Here is a 23,395-nt window from a genome sequence, read left to right on the forward strand (position 1 = left end):
TATTTTCTCTTTTTTTTCTGCTTTTTCACTTTTAACATTTTGTATGCAAATTGCAGGACATGCGGTGTCAGGCTCCACTTTACGACCACATCTCTGATTACTGAGCAATTTAAACTGACAGTGGGTCAAACTAATAAGCAACACACTTATATGTTTTGCATAATTGTTGGCCTCCCGCCTCTTACCCTCAGTTAGTCGGGCAACACTGCGTATGATTGATATGCATAGGCCATGACTTCAATGATAGCCTGCATGAGTCTGTCGACTTTTCACTTCTCTGCACGAATGCTGTTTTGAATATGCGTTAAACTTCTGGTGCAGCTGCCATTTGCAATTCGTAATTTAAAATATATGAAAATTTATAAGTTGAAAAAGGAAAATAAAACATCAGAAAACCACAAAAACAAGCACGAAATGCGCTAGTCGAGGGAGCTGGGAGGGTAGATACCCTAATGCCTGTTGTTAAGTATATGGAAATTATTAAAGAACACATTCTAGTCTTGTGCACAGCTTACACTTGATCAATAATAAGCCAACGTATATTTAGAAATTAATTAAAATTTTATATCGATTTGCATTGATGGTTGCTTAACGCAGAAAGTCATCGCTGCCAGATACGACTGTTAATCCTAATCAAGAATATACATGTATTTACTTTATACAACTCTGGCCTGATTTCTTCTGCTATATATTTTGGCATAACTTCATTATAACCTTCTTAGAGAGAAATATATTGACCCTGCTGGGGCAGCTGTCTTAGATGTTTCCCTCAAGGAGTTACACACCCACTCACGAAGTTAAAATACCCACTTCGAGGGCATAAAACGAAGCTGTCAAGCTGAAAGCTGAAAGCTGAAATATCAGCAGCAGGAAAACAGCGGCAAAATTGTAGCGACAACAGCAACAAATCAGTTTAATTTAAATTTCCCCTACACCAGCCGCGTGCACATGAACGTCTGTGTGTGTGTGTGTGTGTGTGTGTGTATATATGTGTGTGAAAGGAAAGTTTATTTTTTTTGTAACGCCAGCAGACCTTTTTCGGCACAGTGCCTACCAGAAAACAAACAAGAAGCAACACATAAGAAAAACACTCAAGTGAAGGCGAGAGAGTTTTCGGGTTCGCTGCCAAAAAGAAAAAAAAAAACAATAACAAAAAAGTATTTATTATAATTATTTGAGATATTTTTCATTTAAACGCGCATTTAATTTGCACGAACATAATGTGGCAGGGCCCCATTTTGTGTGCTACGACAATGCATACAAGATGTACAAATAAATAATCAGACGACAAGCAGCTGGAGCAGAAAGCACGTATACTAAGAGGAAGGACCTGCCACAGAACCTGCCATAGAACCTGCCGCAGGACCTGCCACAACGTTAAACTTACTAACAGGTATCCTCATGCCTCACACACATAACTTCTCATACTCATTCACTCTGTTTCGGTGTTTTTTTTTTGAGTGGATTTGCTTTATTCATAAGCTGCAACAACTAAGCGCTTAATTATTTAATTTTGTTGCGTCCCAATCCCCAAAATGTTGGCTTCCTACTTTTTTTCTGGTCCTGGCTTCTGCTGCGGTTCACTGTCTGCCATTGTTCATGTCAGCTGTGGTGTGTGTGTGTGAGAGTGTGTGTCCTTTTGAGCTGCGCTTCTGTGTTGCGGCCAGCTCTGCGTATGCTTAATAAGTTCGCTATAAATTATTAAGTATACGTAATGAGCTAGTAAATTAGTTTCGTGCGCCTGTCAAATTTAATAAAAAAGCAAAATGCATTTGCACAAGTTACACTTTTATTCTGCGGCTTTAGGCCAACAAAACAGGTGCTAGAAAGGAGGGTGGAGGGTGGCGAGGTATGTGGTAACTGCGGTCTGTAGCAGCAATTAGTTAAACACAAAGTTTATGTGCTGACTTTGGCTAGGGCTTTATATGATTTTGCCATTCAGTGGGCTATATACATGTGTACGTGTCTATGTATGTAGAGGTGTGTGAGTGTGTGTGTGTGTGTGTGTGGGTGTGTGTGTGTGTGAGTGTGTGTCTATTTGTGTAAGAATGTAGACAATCTGGAAGCATGGGTACTAGGTTAAGGAAGTAGTGTTCAAAGTTTTGGGAACTTAATTTACAACAATTGTGGTGCAAAAAGCTGTTGGCAGTTCCAAGTTATCGGAATTCTTACACAGTATCTGTTTAAATAACGAAAAGGCAGCTCGGAAATAGCTTTGCATATCCTATAAATAGAGCTATTCAAAAATGAATATAAAATGTAATTTGTTTTGCATAATTATTAGACTTAAAGTTCCCAAACTGATAAGTATGTTAAAACTCTCTCTTTATCTTCAAATCCAAACACAAATTAAGAAGTTTTTCCAAACCATTCTGTTTCAAACACTTCTGCTCACTTTAATTCATTGGTCTCGATTGATTCCCTTCTTCTCTTAAGACTATTGAACACAAAGTCGCCTGTGACCACTATCAACATTTCTTGTATTTTTGAATATGGAGTATTCCGTATTCCGTAGAATTATATTTTAATTAATATATATTTCTTATAATTTATTATGTTTAAATGATTTTAAATACTTTTTCATTTTTAAATTTGTTTCTTAGCCTAACCAATACTTTAATTTTTTGTCTTTTAATTAATTTCATTCATTCATTCACGCGTTAACGACAATGTAAACTCATAATGGAATCACGATATGTTGAGAATGTGTAATCAAATCAGGCAATTATAGATTAAGATAACATTCTTAGGTCTATTACTGAATGGCATTGTCTCGCAAATGGAGCTTAATTATGTGAAAGAAGATTACGCATTTTTCCACCAACTCTTGACTAATCAAGCTAAAAAAAAGATAAGCTAAAATGACATAGCTAAATTCTTATTCCATTTACAAAGAGTTTCACCTTAGATATTTAGGTAGTCGATCACTCATTACATTTACAGTTGGCAGCTCCTTCATATCAATAAGCCCACCCACTCATCGCCCATCCATCTAATCTGTGTGTCTAATTTGGCAGAACACAGCACTAATTAGTATTAGTATTAGTTGCTGTTGCTGCTGCCGCTGCTATTGATGCCGTGTGGCAGCTACAGTCATTACTCAATGATAACAGATTAGATGTTCGAATACTTAGTATTCAGAATTGGGTTTTTTGTGTAATTAATAATTGAATTGTGTTGTAGTTGTATTCAATAACCTTTTAAAGGGGCCAAAAATCCAATCAGCTGTTGAGTGCAGTAATTTATTCATGAATTTTTCCACGTCTAAGACAACATGGACATGCCTCATTAGCCAGCGGGAGAGCGAGAGAGGCGGGGGGAGGGAAAGGGAGGGTAAGCTGAAATACATTTGCCACGCAGGACACGCGCCGATGTGAAACGCAGTCGCTGGGTAAAAATACATTTCAGTTTCAGTCTGCGCACTCAGCCAATATGTTCGGTATTCTTTGGGGCCACTAATCCCGGCCACCGTCTTAATTTCTTTGGGCATGTCTTTGACACATCTCGCCACGTGGAGTAGCCACAGCGAGTCCTTGAACTTCCAGCGGTACGTGATCGAATCGAAGCTGTAAAATGCAATCGAAAAATCGAAAATAAAACTAGTTGTTGCCACAACGATGCAGTCAATATAAATTCGCACAAATTTAACACAAAACGAAATGAACCACAACATTTTGTTTGTTTGTTTGTACAGATTTTACTTGGCATTCAGGCCATGAATGCAATGCAATGAAATGAGTGCGATTGCTCCGCCAGTGGGTCAGCTGCGAATCAGTTGATGGGTTAGTTGTCATGCGGAGACGAGTATTAAATGCATTTGGAAAATGTGCAAATTTGCTGAAAGGAAAAATCAATGTGGGCTGCCTTCAACTTGGAACTGTGGCGTCTCTGCTGGCCGACTGCCAAATCAGTAGCACTCTTGACATGGCCAAGTCACTGGCTCAGGACCTTGCTACAATCCTCTCTATCCCTCCCTCCCTCCCTCTCTACCACTTTCTCCCACTTCTCTCTGTCTAGCTAGCAGTGGCAGTTGCTCAGTGTCAGCCTATGCCTCAAGGCACTCATTGACGGCCAGTGTGTGCACTTAAGCACTGCTGTGTGGATGAGGAGCTTGGCGCAGGGGAAGAGCCCAACCTGGGGCTGCATAATTTTAATTAAATTGCTGTATCTTGCAGCAGCACATAAACGTTTGCTTTTGCTGCTTAGCTGTAGTTGCAGCAGGACTCAGTCCCTCCTTCTCTCTCTCTATCCAGTTGAGGCTTGAGCCAAATTGACTTCAGGCTGGAGCTGCACTGGCAGTACATATGCCAGCACAACGTATAAAGGACTTACCAAAGCAGCAGCAAACCAATGCAACCGAAAACAAGAAAACAATGAACAAGACCCAAAGCAACGTCCACAGCTCAGAGGCAGCCACAACAAACAGCCATACAAAAGAGGCAAGAGTGGAAAAGGCAAGAATGCTCGACTGCTTACATACCCATTCAAAAAGAGGAAAGAGTTGAACTGATTTTGATATAGATTTAAAGTGATATTTTGTCAAGGTTCAAGATTACTTTAAGACAAGACTTGTCACAGAAACAAGGAGGAACTACTTGAAACCAAATAAATGAAATAGAATCTACGATAAAATGATTGCATTGGCATTGATCCCTGCTGTAGTATTGCTACAGATAAGATAAGATAAGATAATTTAAGGCACTACTTATAGATGTATAAATAATTCCTTACCTTACACACAACATACCCATTCGCACTTCTCTATGTATGTACAGGGTATTAAAAATATCTAGAAAAAATGCTGTTGGCTTTTTTGCACAATGCACTCATAACTACTAGGGAGAGTCAGATGGGGTTAAGTTTAAACCTCCCCAGGGACGATGACAAGTTTCTTTTGCCTCCGCTGCTGTTGTTGCACCTCCCATTACTTACACAACCCCCCCTTCCCTAACCCAGTTGTTGATGCTGCATAGCTAAACAAGTGAAGGAGCTGTTTGCCTCGCTTGTTTGTCATTTGGGGGGCTGGGTTAACTTGATCATGTCACAAATTAGTAAGTCATCCTGCTCTTTGGGTCTGCTGCTCCTTCAGCTCCTTCAGTTGCTTCTGTTGCTGTATCTTAAGCTGCTTTCAGATATTATCTCCCATCTCGTAGATTGGCAGCTGCTCTGCTGTTCTTGTTGTTGCTGCTGCTTTTTTTTTGTGCAGAGCGTGTGTGTTTGCCTTTTATTAGACTCATAAATGGCTGTCGAAATTGTTTACCTTTTTTTTATTGCACTCATATCTCTATGGCATACACACGCACATGCTTGTTTAGGTGTATATGTGTGTATACACATATATTTTAAATTAGCTCACTTGATTTGCTTTAGCGCATTTGTAAGCTAAACAAAATTGCTGTGCTGTTGTTGATATCAATTATAATTTATGTAAGCAAATATCGTTGCTTATATTTCCAATTTAATCGAATCAATCTCCGACACTTCTGCTTATTCATACTAGCGAGCAGAAGAAGTGTGGTTAGTTGAGCATTGTGGTTGTGTTGTTAGATACCTTTTCAATTTATTATTAGAATTCAATCAAATTAGTTACACAGTCAAGAGTTACACTTACATTCATATATATATGTGACTTTGACAATGGCAAATGAAGACAAAGAAGGATCATAAGGATATTTGAGCCATGCCTTAAGTAATTGCTTGCTTGCAGAAGATTATCATTTTAATATATGCATTATATGAAACCCAGTTTCAAGCAGATGAATCTCGATAGTAATTGAAATATATCCGGGTATCTAAAAAATAGAAAATTAACTTGACCAATTAAAACTCATCAACTCATCAACGCCATGATAAACAGAAAGTTAGGAGACTTTAATTAAACTCAGAGCCAAACTTTTATAAAATTAAAAGCTTAAATTAAATGTTACATAATTTTATTTACAGCAAAATCAACTTAAAACGACTTATTTAATAACCCAAAGAAAATATCTGTATTATTTAATACATAATACAATTCAATATTTTCTGATACATTTACTTTAGCTGTTTAGCAGTTGACCACTAAAAAGCGTAATGTTTGCGAAAGTCATTCGAGTTCTGATTAAGTTATGGCCGCGGACAATTTGTGCCCGTTCCAGAAAATTTTGGGTAATTGCTTTTTCATCTGAATGAATAGCAGAGCATTACTTATTCAATTTGATGATGCATGCAAACACGCTTAATCGACTTCAATGAAAAAACTCAATGTTATATGCTGTTCAATAACAATATTTTAGCTAACCTGCACTCTCGTAAAACAAGAATATTTATTAGCATGCAGCAACCAACACCAACTCCAACTGCCTCTTTTATATTTTCCCTTCGCTACATTGGACAAACTATTAAATTTGTGTTCTGTTTTTAGTGTGCCCTAAAGAGAAGTGAAACATTTGTGCGTATGAGTAACAAGTTTTATGTTATCCTTCACTTGGTGCAGCATCTGCTTTTGCTCCTGTGCTCAGCGATGTGGCTGGCTGCTCAAAGCTTTTAGTTAGCCCGAAACCAAACTCAAATGTGAACCCGAACAACCTAAAGTTTCTGTTTCTGTTTCTCTTTCTGCTTCACATTGCGTATACGTCCCGTGGGATGTGCAATACAAACAGTTCCGATGATAGATGGTTAGAACGGACAACTGGAAAAGGAGGGGCGGGTGGGCGGTAGGAGTTGAGAACATTTTTCACGCGCACATCGCATATGAATTAATTTCCATTGCAAATTTTGCCACCTTTGCGTCAATGTAATGCAAACAAATAGGTGAAAACCAAATGGCAAATGCCAAATACCAAATAACAAAGCCAAACACAAAGATGACGTCGCGTAAACAAGGCCAACAGCACATGGCAGCATAAACAGAGTGGCAGCAGCAACAACAACAACAACAGCAGCAGCAGTAGCAGCAACAATTGCTACAAATATAGAAACTTGCTGCTGACTTCCCCATACTATATATAGACAAGTTGTACAACATATACAGAGGCGAGGGAAGGGTTTAGGTTTGTGAGTGGCTGAAAAATGCCAGCAGCTGCCTTTGCCAAGTTAATGAATGAATATGCATGAGAACAGCGTGGGTGGTGGAGTGGGACAACGAGAGTGGGTGGGTGTTGGCTGGGGGTGGGTGGGCTGACTGTTGCTGATGGGGGCTGCTTCTCGTGCTGCGCGTTCCTGTTGCTGCTACTCGTTGCTGGCCTCATTAATTTCTGCCGCTTATCGAATTTGTTTTGTGTTATTAATTTTTTGGCGCGGCGTGTCAAAGTTTTTCGCTATTCCGCTTGTTGTGGTTGTTGTAACAGCCACAATATTTACCAGCCCATTAGCGCTATTAATCTAATGAATTGCTATTGAACTCTTACTATGCAAGACTGCCGCTATGCATATACACCTACTTTCTACCTGGGTCGCAGTTCGCAGTTCCTCGTGGTTTGAGAAGCGTGCCTGACATTGATTAACACGCTGTGTGGATGGGGTTAGGGAAGGAGCGCAGGAGAGATCCTTGACAGTGGGTATACTCCCACACCTCGTTTGCTAGCGCCTTTAACAAGTTTTAAATCCACTTCTTATGCCCTGTAACGAAGTGTAATGAAGTGGGTAAAACAAGGACTAGTTAAGTGCGAGAGAAAGACAATGACAAAGAGTCGAAACCTTTTTTTATGAACCGAAAACTAAATACGCTTCAGCTTGACATCCAATATCTGATATATAATATATATATGATAGGGGAGTAACAATAATATTTATTTCAGAACTGACATTAAGATAGTTGAAGATAGATAAGATATTTGAATTGACAGAGTTCAGTTTAGTTGATTTTAATTGACATACGTTTTAGTTTGCAGGCAATCTGTTAGTCTATCAGCTAAGTGAATCCCATTTGATTGTTACCTATTGACGTAGCTTGGCTAATTAAATCAGCTGCTTGATTTCGTGAGTGCTGAGCTTGAGTTGCGATTATGTTAAAAAGCTTCGCAGAATTTTGTTTCCCAAGTCCAGAGCTCAGGATTTGATGCTAACGGATGACACTGATGGCTTATAGCAACAGGCAACACGCAGCAGTCGGAAAGAAAGAAAAGCAAAAAGAAAATATTAAAAAACCAACTACCATCAACTGCCAACTAGTTGCCATGCGGATGTCTGCACTCTTCAAGCAGTTTGCTGCCCATTTTGCATATGGCACACAAAAGTGGCAGCTTCTGAGTTCCTTTCCTTTTTACTGTGTTTCCGCCGTCTCGGCCAAGCTTGCGAGGCACTCGTGCATGCATTTTGGCAGCCAAATTCCCCAGAGCTGCACAACTAGCACATAAAAAAAAAATAAATAAATAAAATAGAAAACATAGCTCAAAAGTGTCAGGAAATCTTAAGGCTATAAGCTTCCATTTTTGCATATTTGATTCGACAATATTAAATATTTAGCTCGAGAGCTTTTCACGACACACGTTTTCGTATCCATTTACATTTTATTAATTTTTGAACGAACTTCTTGGCATATTTTAATTGAAGATTTTCATTTTCTACTTGTGCTTGTTAAATTGTTTTGAACAAAGCAGAAATCTGAATTTTAATTGGTCAATTTTATATAACATATTTATGAACTTTGGCCTTGGCCATGCGGATTCTCATGAATGTGTTTTATTTTCAAATTTAGTTTATATAGGCTACGTTGGCCAAAACACTCTCAATTTTAATTAGAGATAAATACATACATATTGTTTCTTTCTGTGGTTTCTTTTTCGATTTTCTCTTTTTTGGCCGTCTGGCGCGGCGTGTGGTAAAATTTTCCACCCAACACTTTGAATGGCATTCCGGCAAGTGTTGCAAAACCAATTCGTACCGTGACTAATCTACAATTTTCACGAATTTTCGTTAGTTTTTGAGCAGCAACACTTACGTACTTGTAATATAATAGCACCTGCTACTGGGCTGCTCTACATGATGTGCCCGTTTGTGTCTTTTTTCCTTTTTTCGATTTTTCGATTTTTCCCCATTCGATTTTCACTTGTTCGCCTTTCTTCTTTTTTGGTTTTGTTTTATTTTTTTTGGCAACAAAACAATTTGTTTATAGCGCGTTTGTTTTTGACATATTTATGCCGGCGGGTGGCACTTTTGCGACTCAACCCTCAACAGGCCCCCCTCTGCAACGGCCACGGCAACGGCAACGCCCTGACCAAAAAATATATATAAATACAATTTCTAGCCTTAAGAAACTGCCCCAATACTGTGGACAGGAGCCAAAAAATTGTGCGCCTTTCTCCTTTCCATTGTTTGTTTGCTGTTGTTATTGTTGCTCTTTGCTGCTTTGCTGTGTTTTGCTATTGCTGTGGTTGTCTGTGGCACAGTTTAGTGTTATGCGCTTCAGCAAAGTCGTTATAGAAATGTGCTCAAACTTGTAGCGTCCGTCATAAAAACGCAGAATTTTCGGCTTAGCGTTAGTTGGGCTCAGGCAACAAGTTGTCTTTGGGATTGCTAAGCCAAGTGTCATAAACTTGGTTAATTTATATTTATAATGCCATTTTGAAACTTAAGTACTTATTTTTATAACTATAACTGGATAGGTTTCACTTTCGTAGTAGCATAATCGTGTTGCGTGAATGTGGCAAATCGCTTCTTTACAAAATAATTTCTTACTATCATTTCCAGTTAGTTGCCTAACAACTGAATCGTATATAGACAAGTAATATCGGTTTTTGCAATTGGTACTTAAGCATAGTTCTGAATTTCCATTGGTAAAGTTAAGGTTACGGTTCCCGTTTCGGTTACGGTTTCACATCCTGATTTACTCAAACAGAAAATATAGTTTTTTAATGGTATCTATAATATCGACTTGTTGCAATTAGTTGATCCATATATCCACATTCTAAGCTCTGGTTTTAAAAAGCTTTTGATAGCTTATGCAAGAATTGCACAACTATAACTAATTAGTTTGGGTAATAATGAAAATAAGAATAATAAAGCACAGAATAGTTTTTGTAATTTTGCTGTCAAAATGGCTTAAAATAGCTAAAATCCTTTTGAAAGGTGCCAAAGCATTTTAGCACCATAGTTGTTGAGGTGGTATTAAAATTTAAGCGCTTATTTTAAAATGAAGTTTAATTTTCAGCAGTCTGGCAGCAGTTTGATAGGTTATACAAAATTTTAGCTGGCTGCAAAAGCGCTTTGTTTTCCTGATTTTTCAGCCGGCCGCGTGCCTTAAAAAGCTATTTGCTGTTAATACTTTTGAACCGACCCCTCACCACTCCCTCACCTAGTAAATTCTGTAACCTGTCGAGTTCTTCCCTTTAGCCAAATTCCCCAAGCTCCAACCCCAACCCCAAACCCTGCCCCCACCACACCCCTACCTCGACGGCGTCGCGTGTTTGGCGCGCATTTCGTGAGACTTAAGTGGGCCGCCCCGAAAAAACATTAGATAGGATACGATACGATACGAAAACGATGCGATGCGATATATTTATTGGCAGAGCCCGTTTTTCCGCTCCTTGCCGCGTGGGCGTTGTTTGCATTGTTTTTGCTGTTGTTTTGACAGCGTTTCTTGCCCAAAATCGAATTTATTGTTTTAATGCCATTTCAGTCGCGCTGTCGCCTCGTCCAAAAAATAAAACAAAAACAAAAAAAACAGAAAAAATTGGCAATTTGTTTAGAAATTAGCGCGCTTCATTTTTAGCATGTAAAATGAAAATCAATTTTCCCCAGGCCTCTAGCTACTCTACTTATTTGCTGCTTTGTCTCGTGTATTTGCAGCTGTTGAAGTTGTGGCTGCCACAGAATGAGCGCCACAGGCAATGCCACCATCACTGGCAGTGGCACCACCAGCACCACCATCACCCCCAGCACCAGCACCAGCACGACCACCACAACGCACATCTTTCGGTCGCTGTCATCGGAAAGCCAGAAAAGGGATTGGTCCAAACGGCTGTCATTGCGTGGCATGCGACATGGGGCAGGACAGTCTGCCAGCAAGGAGGTAAGCAGCAAATTGGTCCAATCACACAAGCAAAGCACTAAACACTAACCACTTGCAGGAGCCTGGAGTAGGTGCAGCTGGAGCTGGTATCGCTGCTGGTGCCGGCGGCAAGCATCGCAAGTTCTTCAGTCGCTCCGCATCGCTGAAGCAAGCGGGTAGCAGCAGTAGGCAAGCCTCCATGGAATTGCATGTACCTGGACACTCATCGGCAGCTGGTTCGCCATCCGGACAGCCGCAGTTGCTCACCCAACCGTCGACGCCAAAGAAATCGAATTGGGAGGTAATCGAACATTTCAATACCAGCGCCAAGGGAGGCAAGGCGATGGTGAGCAGCAGCCTGATTGCGGTAAGCATTCATTAGGGTTTCAGCCTGAAGGAGATGGGAATTGGTAAGGGAGAACAGGGACTGGGACTGGGACTGGGACTTGAACTGAGACTGTTATTGGCATCAATTAATTTGCGCTCCTAATGGACAGGCTGAGGAGCTGCTGCGATTTAAATATTTAATTCGATTTGGTTATAAACAGCGGGAGCGCAAGCGACGGGATTGCCAAATTAAAATACAATTTGAGGGCAAAAAGCCAGCTCAATATTAGCATAAATTGAGACGAAGCCATTTAAGCCAAAGGTTGAGCAAAAAAATTTAAGTTGTTGCTGCTGCAAGCAAGTCGCTTGACAAAAATACTTGAACACCTTTTGTGGCAGCTAACAAGCAACGTGCCTTGTTGCATACTCACACACACACACGTACACACATGCAAATATTGTATGCATGCACTAGGGGCCACTTTACAACACTGTCTATCTGTGTGTGAGTGTATGTGTGTGTGTGTGTGTGTGTGTAAAGTCAAATACACACTCGCTGCTCGCCAGTCGGTGTGCTGAGAGTCAATTGAAAAAAGTTTATGGCACAAAAAGCGAGAAGCGAACTTGTGGCCATTGAGTGGGCGAAGTGGGCGTGGCTCGATAATGTGTGGCAATTTGTTTAAAGATACCGTGCGGAATACTAAAATATAAACAAAGCAGTCGCGAGTACGGAATATGAATTTAAACAACTTGCACTGTTCTTTAAATTCATCTGTGCGTATACTTAATATTTGTATAAAAACCACATAATAGTCGATTACAATGTTTTTATCATGTAATTAAGTCTTTAGCGGTTTCAGTTGAAATATTTTATTATTTTTATACGTCACTATATTTGGATTCGGATTCATTACAAGTCCCTTGACAAGGGACTCTAGACTAAAAAGACCTAGCTAAACTAGATGTAATCAGTAGCGGCATCTATCAATTTCGTGAAAATGAGTCACACAGAAAAAGATGAAATATCTTCGGGAAACATGTATAAGCTCGGCAGGCATAGCAACCCTCAACCCGATAAAAATCAGATCAGGTTTGATGGAGGCTTACACAAACTAGAAATATTTATTGATGAACCAAAATGAGCTCTGTAATCGAGGTATTATAATGTGCGAGCCAATTAACGATACGATATTTCATAAATATAATATTCAAAATTATCACTCTTAATCAGACTTATACTTAATATATGTAGTAAACCAAATTATCACTCCCTTTACAGGCCGGCATCACACGCTGTAACATCGATGAATCGATTGATTCGACCAACTCGAGTTCCACCTGCCACAGTCCGATGATCTATCAACGCGATGAGGCACAGCTGCTACAGCAATGTGAGTGAACATGAACAACAACCATATTGTAACGTAATCTTTAGCATGTAATGGACGGGCAGCTCTGAAAAGGACACCAGAACATGGCTAATAAAAATGCCAACACGTGGCTGCTGGCAAGGGAAAAGCGAAGCAGTTGTTCCCGATAGAAGAAGATTTCACTCAAATGTCACAAGTTGATTGTCATTGTCATATCGAATTTGATGAGGCCCCAGCTTCACTTGAATACCTCTACTCTACTTCTTAAGCACCTCTTTACCTGTTGGTTGCCTTGACTGCCTGTTCAATATCTAATATAGATGACATAAATATATATTTTCTACGAAGTCCCATACACCAATCACATTGCAAGAATGGGTAGAATGAGCTCTCCAATTTCAATAGAAATTTACATAATCACGTTCGGCATTTATTTATTGATGCATGCGAGTACACCGAGAAAAAAAGAGAACAAAATAATATAAAAAAAGTCGAAATAATAACCATCTATTTCATATGCTGGTGGTGACCCAACACAGAATTGTTATTGTTGTGTTATGCTGTGCGGTTTTATGCGGGTCACTTGAGCGATTTTACAACATTTTATGCGAATTGTGTGTTGCATTCGAAACGAGTTTATATAACGACAACAACAGCAATAACAATGTGAACAAATCGAAGGAAAATCATGCGATAAGCGAATGCCATCCGTATCAGGATGTGAGTGCGTGTGCGTGTGGCAGCCACAAGTTGCAAATACAATTTTCATACATTAAAGCACACCAAATGCAATACAAAGCTCTCATGTGTTAATGGTTTAACCTTAGTATTAACTGTGAAATGCATTTCGACCACCCTTCAACTTCAGTCTGTTATCAAATTGAGTTTGAATTTTGTATATTTTACTAATATGCATAAACAAATAGAATTTCATGCTTGTTTTTGGCATCTTATCTGCTTACCAGTTCTCAATATTTACATTCGATGTACTTGGATATAAATCTTAGTTATAAATTCAAGCACAATTTGTTATTCAACTGTCTAATTACAAACTATTTGTTTCTACTTGATTTGAGTACAATGTTCTCTCCAAATGTAAAATTGGTTTTCAGGCTGGTCCTGGCATTTTATCTCGGAAATAACTACAGGCAATCTTAGTTGTAAATTCAAGGACACATTGTCCTTCAAAATATCTTTGTATCTATCTAAACAAGCATTTCAATCTCAGTTCGATAACGTCTGCGCTTCACTTGATATATACTGTGCTCTGTAAGTGTAAGGTAGCATTTAATGCTGCTTTTCACCTCTGACATTCAGTCTACGTTTATAAGAATTGTAACAATTATTATCTGCATCACTTTGCGCAACGTAAAATGTAGCTGATGGCGCCGATGGACGCAGCAATTTGGAGGCAAACAATCCGAGCACGACGGGCACTCAGGCAGCTAGTCCAAGTTTGTCGTTCTGGTATCGCTTAAATCGCATTATTCTGCGTCTGTGCTCGACGCATCAGTTTAAGAATTTGCAGGTAAGCTACTTACTTAATTTCATTTTTCAACTAGTCGTATTTTTTTTCCATTCATTTGGGCTTCCAAAGTCGAATGGCAAAACTCAATTGTGGGCTTAACGTCGTTTCGCATTCGCATTCGTTTTCGTCCTTTCGCTTCGGGTTGAGTGCGAAAATCTCGTGGAGCAGATTTCAATTTCATTTTTCACCTACGTTGGACAATTTACCTTAAGTCGTTTTTTTTCATTTATTTTCGTTTATTTGCTAAATTTTTGCCAGGTGGAAATGCTATATCAGCGTTATTTTCTGCGCATGAATCAAAGTAATACGACGCACATTCTGGCGCTGCTGCTGACACTGATTCTGGCATTATCCTGCACTCACATTGTCTTCACCACGCTGCAGCTGCGTCGCAACCTTGCGGCATCAACTGTTGCAACGGCAACTACTTTGGAGCGCCTCTCGTTAGCAGACAATGCAACTGCAACCAACGAGAACGTAACGCACTTTACGTCGACCCTCAATCAATCTGCGGTGTTCGTTGCAACAATGCTGGCAACGCCGAACCCAACACCAACTGTAAATGGCATTGAGCGGAGTGGCCGCAACGTTAATGCATCCCAGCGGCTGGATGTGGTGGCATCCAACTGGGAGCCGGGCGGACGCAGGCAGAAACGGAAACATTATCGACGCCGCCTGCACAAGCATCGCTACAAGCCGCAACACAAACAGCATCGGGCCAGGTGAGTACCAGGATCCAGTAAAGTGCTGCCAAACTTTGCCAATTTAAAACAATTTTAATCAGACGTCAGCTCAATAAAACTGATGCTGACTTATCTTAAATAATATATATATAATATATATAATATATATACAGCACATATGCGATTTATGTTGGATAACAATTTCAATTTAATCCGAACCGGAAATTGTGCTCTTAAATAATATTTTCATTTGGCAGCCCAACCATAACTATAGGTATTGTTTTTAATAATCGGTTTATCTCTGACAGCATCAGGTTAGGTTATTGTAATGGGGTATTTGAACTCATCTAAGCTTTAAGACTGGACTCTAGTTATATTTTCCAGTTGCAACTGGTAATCATGATTACAGAGATAGTTTAAAAATCGATTCATTTCTGGAAGAGATTAGGCAATGGGAAATTCTAAGTCATCTGTACTTTTTAAGGGTAGTCTCTAGTTTTATTTTGCTATTGTTTTAGTAGTTATATATATAATCTGAAGTTGGCAACACTGGTGAACAGCCGCATCCGCAACTGGTAACAGGAACTGGGCTTACTTACAGAGTTGTTGGTGGTTCAGTTTGCCGTTTTGACAGGCAGGTTATGCAAACAATAAACACAACAACAAGAACAACCACAGCAACTGGTGAACAGGAAGGCTGTTGGCGAGCTGTTTTCCCTGTCCTGATTTTACAACACGCATTACGCATACGTCCCCTTGGGCCAACGCTTGTCGTTACGTATTCCATCTGAGGAGGCCCATAAAAGTATGCTTTGCCTGCCACAAATTGTTTTTGAAGTTAAAATTAGAATACAACAATTTGGCAATAAACAAATCGCATGCAAGTAAGACCAGAAATTGGCAACATAAACACAAAGAGCTCTCGCATATTTCTCGCACCCAGCTAAAGCAATAAACAAGTCAACAAATACATCAATAAAGCGAAAAGAGAGAGCGAGAGAGAGAGAGAGGGAGAGATCCTTGGACCGCATTTGTGCCAAGGAATTTCCATTTGCATTTACATTTCATTTACGTTTACGTTTTCGATTTCGATTTATTTTCATATTTATGCCGTCAAGATGGATAGTGTCTGTGTGTGTGCGTGTGTGTGTGTGTGTGTGTGTGTTGTGTGCATTGAGTTAGGCTGAGCTAATGCCCGACTTATTGACATATATATGCGTATCGAAATTGTTTTAGTATTCACTTCGAACTTACAACCGTCTCTACCCCTTCCAACCCTGCACCCACCTTTCAGATACAAACGTGCCACTGAGCCGCATAAACTGATTGTTGACATTGGCCAGCCGGATGTGGCAGCAGCCGTAGCTGAATTTGATGTCGATTTAGATGATGGCATTAAACGCTTTACGGATCCACGTTTGTCTTTCGCTAACCGCCAGCAGAAACGTGATGAAGTGTTCACCCGGACGCCGATTGATGACGTTGTCAATGCCACGTTGCAGGACCAGAAGGAGCAGCAATGGGAGCAACAGGAGACGGTGCTATTTGACTTGGCCGATAATCGGAATGGTTCATCGCATTACTCGTATGCTCTCTACACGATGATGACGCAAATCGATGAGTCTGTCCTGGTTTTTCTCATTGTCATGCTAATCTGTGGCATTGTCTATGCATGTGAGTACAGCTCCACTTGAACAAACTTTGATGCCACAAATTGTTGTCAATTTTGCACCACTTGCTTTTAATTGTGCAACTGTTTCTCTTTTCTTCTTCGTTTTTTTTATTTTTTATTTTTGCCTGCAGTCCTGCTGTGCATCCTTTCAAAGCCTGCGATGAATGAAATCATTCTGGTGCTCGTCTCCTACGTCATATTGGGCACGTTTCTGGCCATTGAAATTGCTGTTAGCTATGCCATGCAACCGAGGTTTGTACACTCAAAAAAGCAGCTTGTGGGTTAAATAAGAAATGAGTCCCATTAATAATATTCAACAAGCAGATTTGCAAATATTTGTACTCAGTTTGTAGCATATTTTGTGGCAAATTTTCTCAGTGTCCAGTTAAAGTTGGCTTACACAGCTGTTGCCTGTCAGCAGAGAATTAATCATGGCTTCAGCTGTTGCTGGCTAATTGCGTTCAGGCCAAAAATAGATGATAACAATGCCGAAGCAACTGCTTTCAGTTTGCAAATATAATGAATAGAAAGCTGTGGCAGGTGAAGGCATGGATATGGGAATGGGTCGGGAAAAGCTGTTTAATATATTTAACTAATGCTCTTTTTTGTACAACAAACAACAGCAAGTGCTTCAATGGCAGTGCTTGTTGCATTGTCCTCATCTACATGACATACACGATGTTGCCGCTGCGTTTGCGTGAGTCTCTCATCGGTGGCATGCTGCTCAGTGGCACGCACTTGTACACCTGTCTCCACACACAGTACACACTGGATAAGGAGCTGCAGCAAATGCTGCAGGCAACGGAAACGATGCCGCCAACGCAATCATCGCAACTGTGGCAGGAGGTAAATGGAACAATGTCTAGTTGTACACCATGTTGTTATTGTTGCAGCTGTTTTTATTGTTTGTGGCTGCCACAAATCATGTGAGTGGTGACATCTATCAACAGGTTCTGCAGCTCGCGGCACAAACAAAAGCCACAAAAGGGCGTTCGCGTGCGTAAGGGCGTGGCAGTCAAATATTAAGGACGAGTCCTTTAATAAAATGTTCGTTCGAAAATTAAAGTAATGAAAGTGCTGAAAGATATTTTGAACTACTGTTTATAAGAAATTATTGATATTCAATTATAAAATAATTTAGAGATTTATATGCATAACGAAATTATAATTAGAGTTGCTAAAATGGAATTTAAATCAATCGAAATGAGTCAATTCAAATGCTATTAAATCGAATCGCAATTGAATATTCATGAATAACAGTTGCAGAGTGCACGTATCTCTTTCTGTCTCATTAAATTTGTGCAAATTAAAGTTTTGTTCTCTCCAGCGCCACGAGCGTGACAATAAATTCGCTTAAAATGTATATTACACACAAACAAACAGGGAGTCCAGGTGGGAAAACACTGAAATAAATTAAATTAAATGGCCGCAAAATTGAATGAAATGGCGTTTGTGTGTTTTCTCGTAACTGGACTCTCTCTCTCTCTCTCTCTCTCTCTGTCTCTCTCTGCCTCTGTCTCTGTCTGTCTCTGTCTTGTGCTGTCATCGATATGGATACTTATGCCTTAATGCCATTAAAATGCCTCTCTACCCTTCTCACAGCTGCTGTGCACTTGCATTGCCTTGTTGTTGGCCAATCTGACTGGCGTCTATACGCACTGGCCCAAGGAGAAGGCCCAAAGGAAGGCCTTCATCGAGACTCGTCAGTGCATTGAGGCGCGTCTGCGGACACAGCGCGAAAACCAACAGCAGGTGAGTGATTGACTGACTGAATGATTGAGTGAGCGACTGAGCGACTGAGTGAAGTGTTTGGCCAGGCGTCGAATGTGTGGCAAAACCTGTCAAAGGTTTTCAAAACTGCGCAGCAGTTGACAATCACAAAAAAATGTTTCATCAAAGAGTTGCCGTAAATGAGAAACTGCGAAAGCACACATGCGGCGCCAGGCGACACATCTTGGGGCAGCCATTAGGGGAGCAGTAAGGTGGGTGTGGCAATGACTTGTTGCCCGCCTGCCTGTTATCCCGTGTGTGCCAAGCTGATAGCAAAAGCAAACAAACGTGGAAAAAGCACAAATTTCGACTGTCATTTCAGCAGCCAACCTCAGTATTTATATCTGGGTGCACTCAGAAAAAAAGTCAACCTTAATTTTAGAAAATAGTCCCGAAAATTATACATATCTTTGTTGAAAATTGAAATGAAAAATGAAAAATGTTTAAGTTGTGAAATGAAAAACACTTGTTTTTAGATATACTCTTTGTGTGTAATAAAGTGAGTTATCCATGTAGAATTTTTAAGATGTAGAGAGCATTTTTTTGCTGAGTGTGTGTGTGTGTGCTTGTGTGTATTTTAGCACTTATATGCTGTTATCCTTTTGCAGGAGCGACTGTTGCTCTCGGTGCTGCCGCGGCACGTTGCCATGGAGATGAAGGACGATATTGCGGGCCAGCCACGTGACACACAGTTCCATAAGATATACATACAGCGGCACGAGAACGTCAGGTGGGTGTGTGTGTGTGTGTGAGTGAGTGTGCGAGTGCGTGTGACTTGTTAGTCCCGTTACTGTCTGTGTATAAAATTATTTGCATGCAAAGTCAATAAATTTGCTTGATGTGTGACTGCGTCTGTGTCTGTATGTGTGTGTGTCGGAAACCCGACCAATGAATTTATATAAATGTCAAGCAACAACTGCAGCACATTACCAGCTGCCACACACACAATTACACACACACACACACACACATCCATACACAGACTTACACTCAGCATTAAGCAAGCTTCGGGGCACACCTGTTTGCTTTTTGACTCGCTTTTGTGTCTTTCGCCTCGTTACACCCTTTATTTTTTTTGGCTGCGTATTAAATTACGCGCTGAGCCGATTGAGCTGCTCTCAAAGGAACTGTCTTCGTCCTTGCTGGGATTTGGCAGCAGTCAAAACTCAAACCATTTCGGCATGCTTTAAGAAGAAAGTTTTCTGCTTTTTGTTGCCAGCTGAATTTATTCAAGAATTTCGTTGATACCCACACACAAACAGAACAAACTATGCATGAATCCAACAACAACAACAACAGCAGCAGCAAGCACAAAAAGTTGTCACATTTGCACTTTTATCTGCACTGTGGTAACTCTACTTCTGTTTTCTCTTCTTTCCTTCTCCTCCTGACTTCTCTACTCATCTCCTCTTTTTTTGCAGCATCCTCTTTGCGGACATTTGTGGTTTCACAAGCCTGTCAGATCAGTGCACAGCCGAGGAACTGGTGCGTCTACTCAACGAGCTATTTGCACGGTGAGTCCATGTCCCATGCCCGCATGCCCTGTCCAGTCCAGTCCAGTCGAATCCCTTGACTCGAGGCATACTTAATGACATGTCCTGTCCTATCCTGTCCGAGTGTTTTGTTGTTTTTTCTTCGAACTTTTTGTGGAACTGCTCCGAGCATGTCCGACAGCCTAACAAATGGGTGTATGCTACGTTGTAACAGTGACACCATGGCCAGGTACAAATTAATTGCACATTCGAGTGCTTCTATCTGGCCTGGTCGAGCTTTGCTGCCAGCCAGCAAGCATCGTTTTCGGCTCGATTTTTGGTCCTCGACTTTGTTTGCAAAGCACTTTATTGATTCGCTCCGAATATTGCTGCAATATGGAGGATATTTACCCATTGCCTTGTGTTTGCCGAAAGCAGTGCCAAACGTAGTAGCTGGAATCCGCAAATATATCGATAAATCAGTTGCTTTGGTAATTAAGCTGGATTGGAACAAACCTACGCAGTTCACTTAAATTGAAAACTTCGGTTTGCCGAACTTTAATCTCTTGGTGCTTGAAACACATCATTATTTGTGGTTAACTACCTTTCCTTTGATGCAGCTTTGATCGATTGGCTGCCGAGCATCATTGTCTACGCATTAAGCTGCTGGGCGATTGTTATTATTGCGTCTCCGGTTTACCAGAGCCAAGGCCGGATCATGCTCACTGTGCTGTTGAAATGGGACTCGACATGATTGACGCTATAGCGTAAGTACTCCAACTCAATACACACAACTGTAACACAGCCTCAACAATGCCAGAGTTGTGGCTTTGTATTGTTGTGCTGCTTTTGTCATGTTAGTCCTTAACCACATGCTCCTTACCCCTTACCCCTTACCCCTTACCCATATCCCCTCTCAATCTATCTCGTTCTCAGTTTGGTGCGTGAAGTGATGGCCGTGAATGTGAATATGCGAGTGGGCATTCACACGGGACGAGTGCATTGCGGCGTTTTGGGCCTGGTCAAGTGGCAGTTCGATGTGTGGTCCAACGATGTAACGCTGGCCAATCATATGGAGAGCGGCGGCATACCCGGGTAAGTAACGATGTCATCTATATATTATGGAGTCAACAGCTGCGCCGGTTTTCTTAATCAGCAGCCTTTCAAATTAGACAATTGATGGGGGAAACCACTTCAAAGGGGAGTCCAAACAGAAGACAGATACAATAGCATAAACAATACCTTAACCCCTGCTGGCTTTGTCTTTGTTGGCTTGATTGTTTTCTTGGCGACAGGCTTAGCAAATCACTTGAATCATCCTTTGCTGGTCGGTGGTTACTGGTGGTCACTGGTCACTGGCCAGTAGTCAGTTGTTAATAGTCAGTGGTTTGTGGTGTGCCGTGTGGCGTGTGCTACTTTACGACAGCTGAGAATTATGTTTTTGACCCGCTTTGATATGCGCCCGGACAAGTATGCAATGAAAAGCAGTTTCGTCCTTATCGCTGTGTTACGCCCACGATCCATTGCCGGCCAAAACTTTAGCTTCAGGCGCCAACTACAAAAGCCGCTGACAAGTTTGTCTCATTTCCGTTTTGACAGTGCCCCTGTCTCTCTTCCTCCTTCTCTCTCCCTCTCTCTCCCCCCCTCTTCTCCGGATGGAAATGTCCTGCAGTTAAAGGCAACTTTTGGCAAGAGCCAGGCACAATGTTTTTATTGTGCTTGCAGCGGTTAACAGGAGCGGATTGAAGTGCTTTTCTTATCTATTATAATTCAAGTGGATTTTGTGGTTTCTTGTTTAGCTTTGATGAACTTTTTCCTGATTTTATTTTTGTATGCCACACTAGCTTTATGCAAACCTTAACTTCAAGGCGCCATTTCTTTATTAGGTCCGCTCCTGTTGCGCTCCGTTTTGCCTGACTGTATTTTATAGGAACTTTACCCTCTCAACACTTGGCCAAGTGTCGCTGCAGTGTGTGCTGTAATGGTTGTAATGCCTGTAATAGCTGTAATTGTTATTGTTGCTGCGCAAATTTGCATACTCAGCCACAGTATGTGTGTGCGAGTGTGTGTGTGTGTGTGTGTGTGTGTGTGTGTGTGTGTGTGCATTGTGGTTAGTGTGTGGGCGCCAAGTTATTGGTAAGTCAATTCACAGTTGCCCCGCCAACGCAACCCGCCCTCGAATCGATTATGGAGTTGTTGCATGCCACGCCCACTTCATAGCCCTTAACTGGTCGGCACTTAATGCTGCTGCTATTGCTGCTGTTGATTCAGTTGCTTCACTTTCAACAACACTTCAGCAATTTGTTTCAGCTCGACTTTGAGTTCGTCCTTTCGCTGGCAAGTGGGTCAGCAGAAACAGCAACAACAGCAGCAAAAGCAACCACAAAAGCAGCTCGTTTGTTAGTTCTGTCTCGAGCGAAATTAAAAGCAAATAGCTGCAGTAGCAGTAGCAGTGGCATTGGCTGAGGCAGTCGCAGTCGCTGTGGCAAAGAGCCTGATAAGCGGCAATTTGGCAGCAGTAGAGATGCATGTCAGCCTCGCGTTAGCCGCAGGATTTCAGCTGAACAACAACAATCCTTAACAGAAGCGCTCTGTAATTATCAATAGAATTAACAATGCGGCAGCACAGTGTGCTGCAGCTATTTCTGCTGTTTGCTGCCGCACATTTTTGCAAGTGCTGTTGCCCAACGGCGCGTAGCATGTGACACGTGGTTCGTGGCACGTGGCTGCCTGTAATACGATAATATAATAAGCTTTTGCTGCAGCTCCAACACTCTCTTTCTCTGTTTAAAAACGTATTCACTGCGACACAGTTGACACACATACAGCATGTGGCATGCGGCGCATAACATGCCACTTTATGCGGCGGCCACAGTAACTATGGTTATGCCAACTAAAAAGGGCAGCTTAGGCATCACATGTTGCTACTGCTTCTGTTGCTGCTGTTGCTGCTGTTGACATTTGTAGCCGCTTACATGACACATCATGCAATACGTAATCCTCCTTCTCTAATCTCCTTCCGCAGACGCGTTCACATAACCAAGGAAACGCTCAAGTGCCTGGATGGCGACTATGAGGTGGAGGTGGGCAAGGGCGCGGAAAGAAACTCGTATCTCAAGGATCAGCAGATTGAAACGTATCTCATAGTGCCAGGCGATACCTACAGACCGGTGAGTGAGCAGCAGAATGAAGTATAGCTTCTTTTATCTGATCTTACTTTTGAGAATACTTCTTGTCCATTGCAGCACAAGAAATCGCGTAATCGTCTGCAGGTTAATGGCAATATTTCAAAGGAGTTGCGCATGATGGGTCACGGCACCGCCCAGAAGCACACATCCAAGTAAGTGGCAAAGATCAACAGTAAACCTCCACAAACTGTCTACCTTTCACTCACTCCAATGGCAGATTCGGTTTCGGCGACAGCTCGGAGAGCACCAAGGATCCCGAGGATGAGGTGAATGAGTATTTGATGCGTGCCATCGATGCCCGGAGCATTGATCATCTGCGTGCCGAGCACTGTCAGTCGCTGTTGCTCTGCTTCAAGAGCGATACCCTGGAGCGCAAGGTGAGTAAATTAGCTTAAGACCTGACTTGGCCTAATCCT

General features: G+C 41.2%; 1 protein-coding gene and 1 long non-coding RNA gene across 2 annotated transcripts in view; one reads left to right on the plus strand and one right to left on the minus strand.

Annotated features, from left to right (window-relative positions):
* The first annotated feature begins 1,358 nt into the window (after window positions 1–1,358).
* LOC6557722 (adenylate cyclase type 6) overlaps window positions 1,359–23,395 on the plus strand; it is a 30,361-nt gene continuing 8,324 nt past the window's right edge. The window contains exons 1-17 of the mRNA XM_032738495.2: window positions 1,359–1,393; window positions 10,768–10,990; window positions 11,049–11,336; window positions 12,576–12,687; window positions 14,046–14,194; window positions 14,453–14,916; window positions 16,172–16,551; window positions 16,681–16,801; window positions 17,173–17,395; window positions 18,152–18,301; window positions 18,928–19,049; window positions 19,741–19,833; window positions 20,412–20,558; window positions 20,728–20,886; window positions 22,817–22,961; window positions 23,037–23,131; window positions 23,197–23,356. Coding sequence (XP_032594386.1) covers window positions 10,793–10,990; window positions 11,049–11,336; window positions 12,576–12,687; window positions 14,046–14,194; window positions 14,453–14,916; window positions 16,172–16,551; window positions 16,681–16,801; window positions 17,173–17,395; window positions 18,152–18,301; window positions 18,928–19,049; window positions 19,741–19,833; window positions 20,412–20,558; window positions 20,728–20,886; window positions 22,817–22,961; window positions 23,037–23,131; window positions 23,197–23,356 — 3,006 coding nt within the window. The 5' untranslated portion in view covers window positions 1,359–1,393; window positions 10,768–10,792. The remainder of the gene's footprint in view (window positions 1,394–10,767; window positions 10,991–11,048; window positions 11,337–12,575; window positions 12,688–14,045; window positions 14,195–14,452; window positions 14,917–16,171; window positions 16,552–16,680; window positions 16,802–17,172; window positions 17,396–18,151; window positions 18,302–18,927; window positions 19,050–19,740; window positions 19,834–20,411; window positions 20,559–20,727; window positions 20,887–22,816; window positions 22,962–23,036; window positions 23,132–23,196; window positions 23,357–23,395) is intronic.
* On the minus strand, window positions 7,750–8,976 carry LOC122322556. Its single transcript, XR_006246689.1, has 3 exons — window positions 8,942–8,976; window positions 8,736–8,873; window positions 7,750–8,325 (listed from the first exon to the last, which is right to left on the minus strand). It is a non-coding gene; the product is annotated as an uncharacterized LOC122322556 (long non-coding RNA).

This window comes from Drosophila grimshawi, unplaced genomic scaffold (genome assembly GCF_018153295.1).
Source record: "Drosophila grimshawi isolate 15287-2541.00 unplaced genomic scaffold, ASM1815329v1 contig_44, whole genome shotgun sequence".
Classification (NCBI taxonomy): domain Eukaryota; kingdom Metazoa; phylum Arthropoda; class Insecta; order Diptera; family Drosophilidae; genus Drosophila; species Drosophila grimshawi.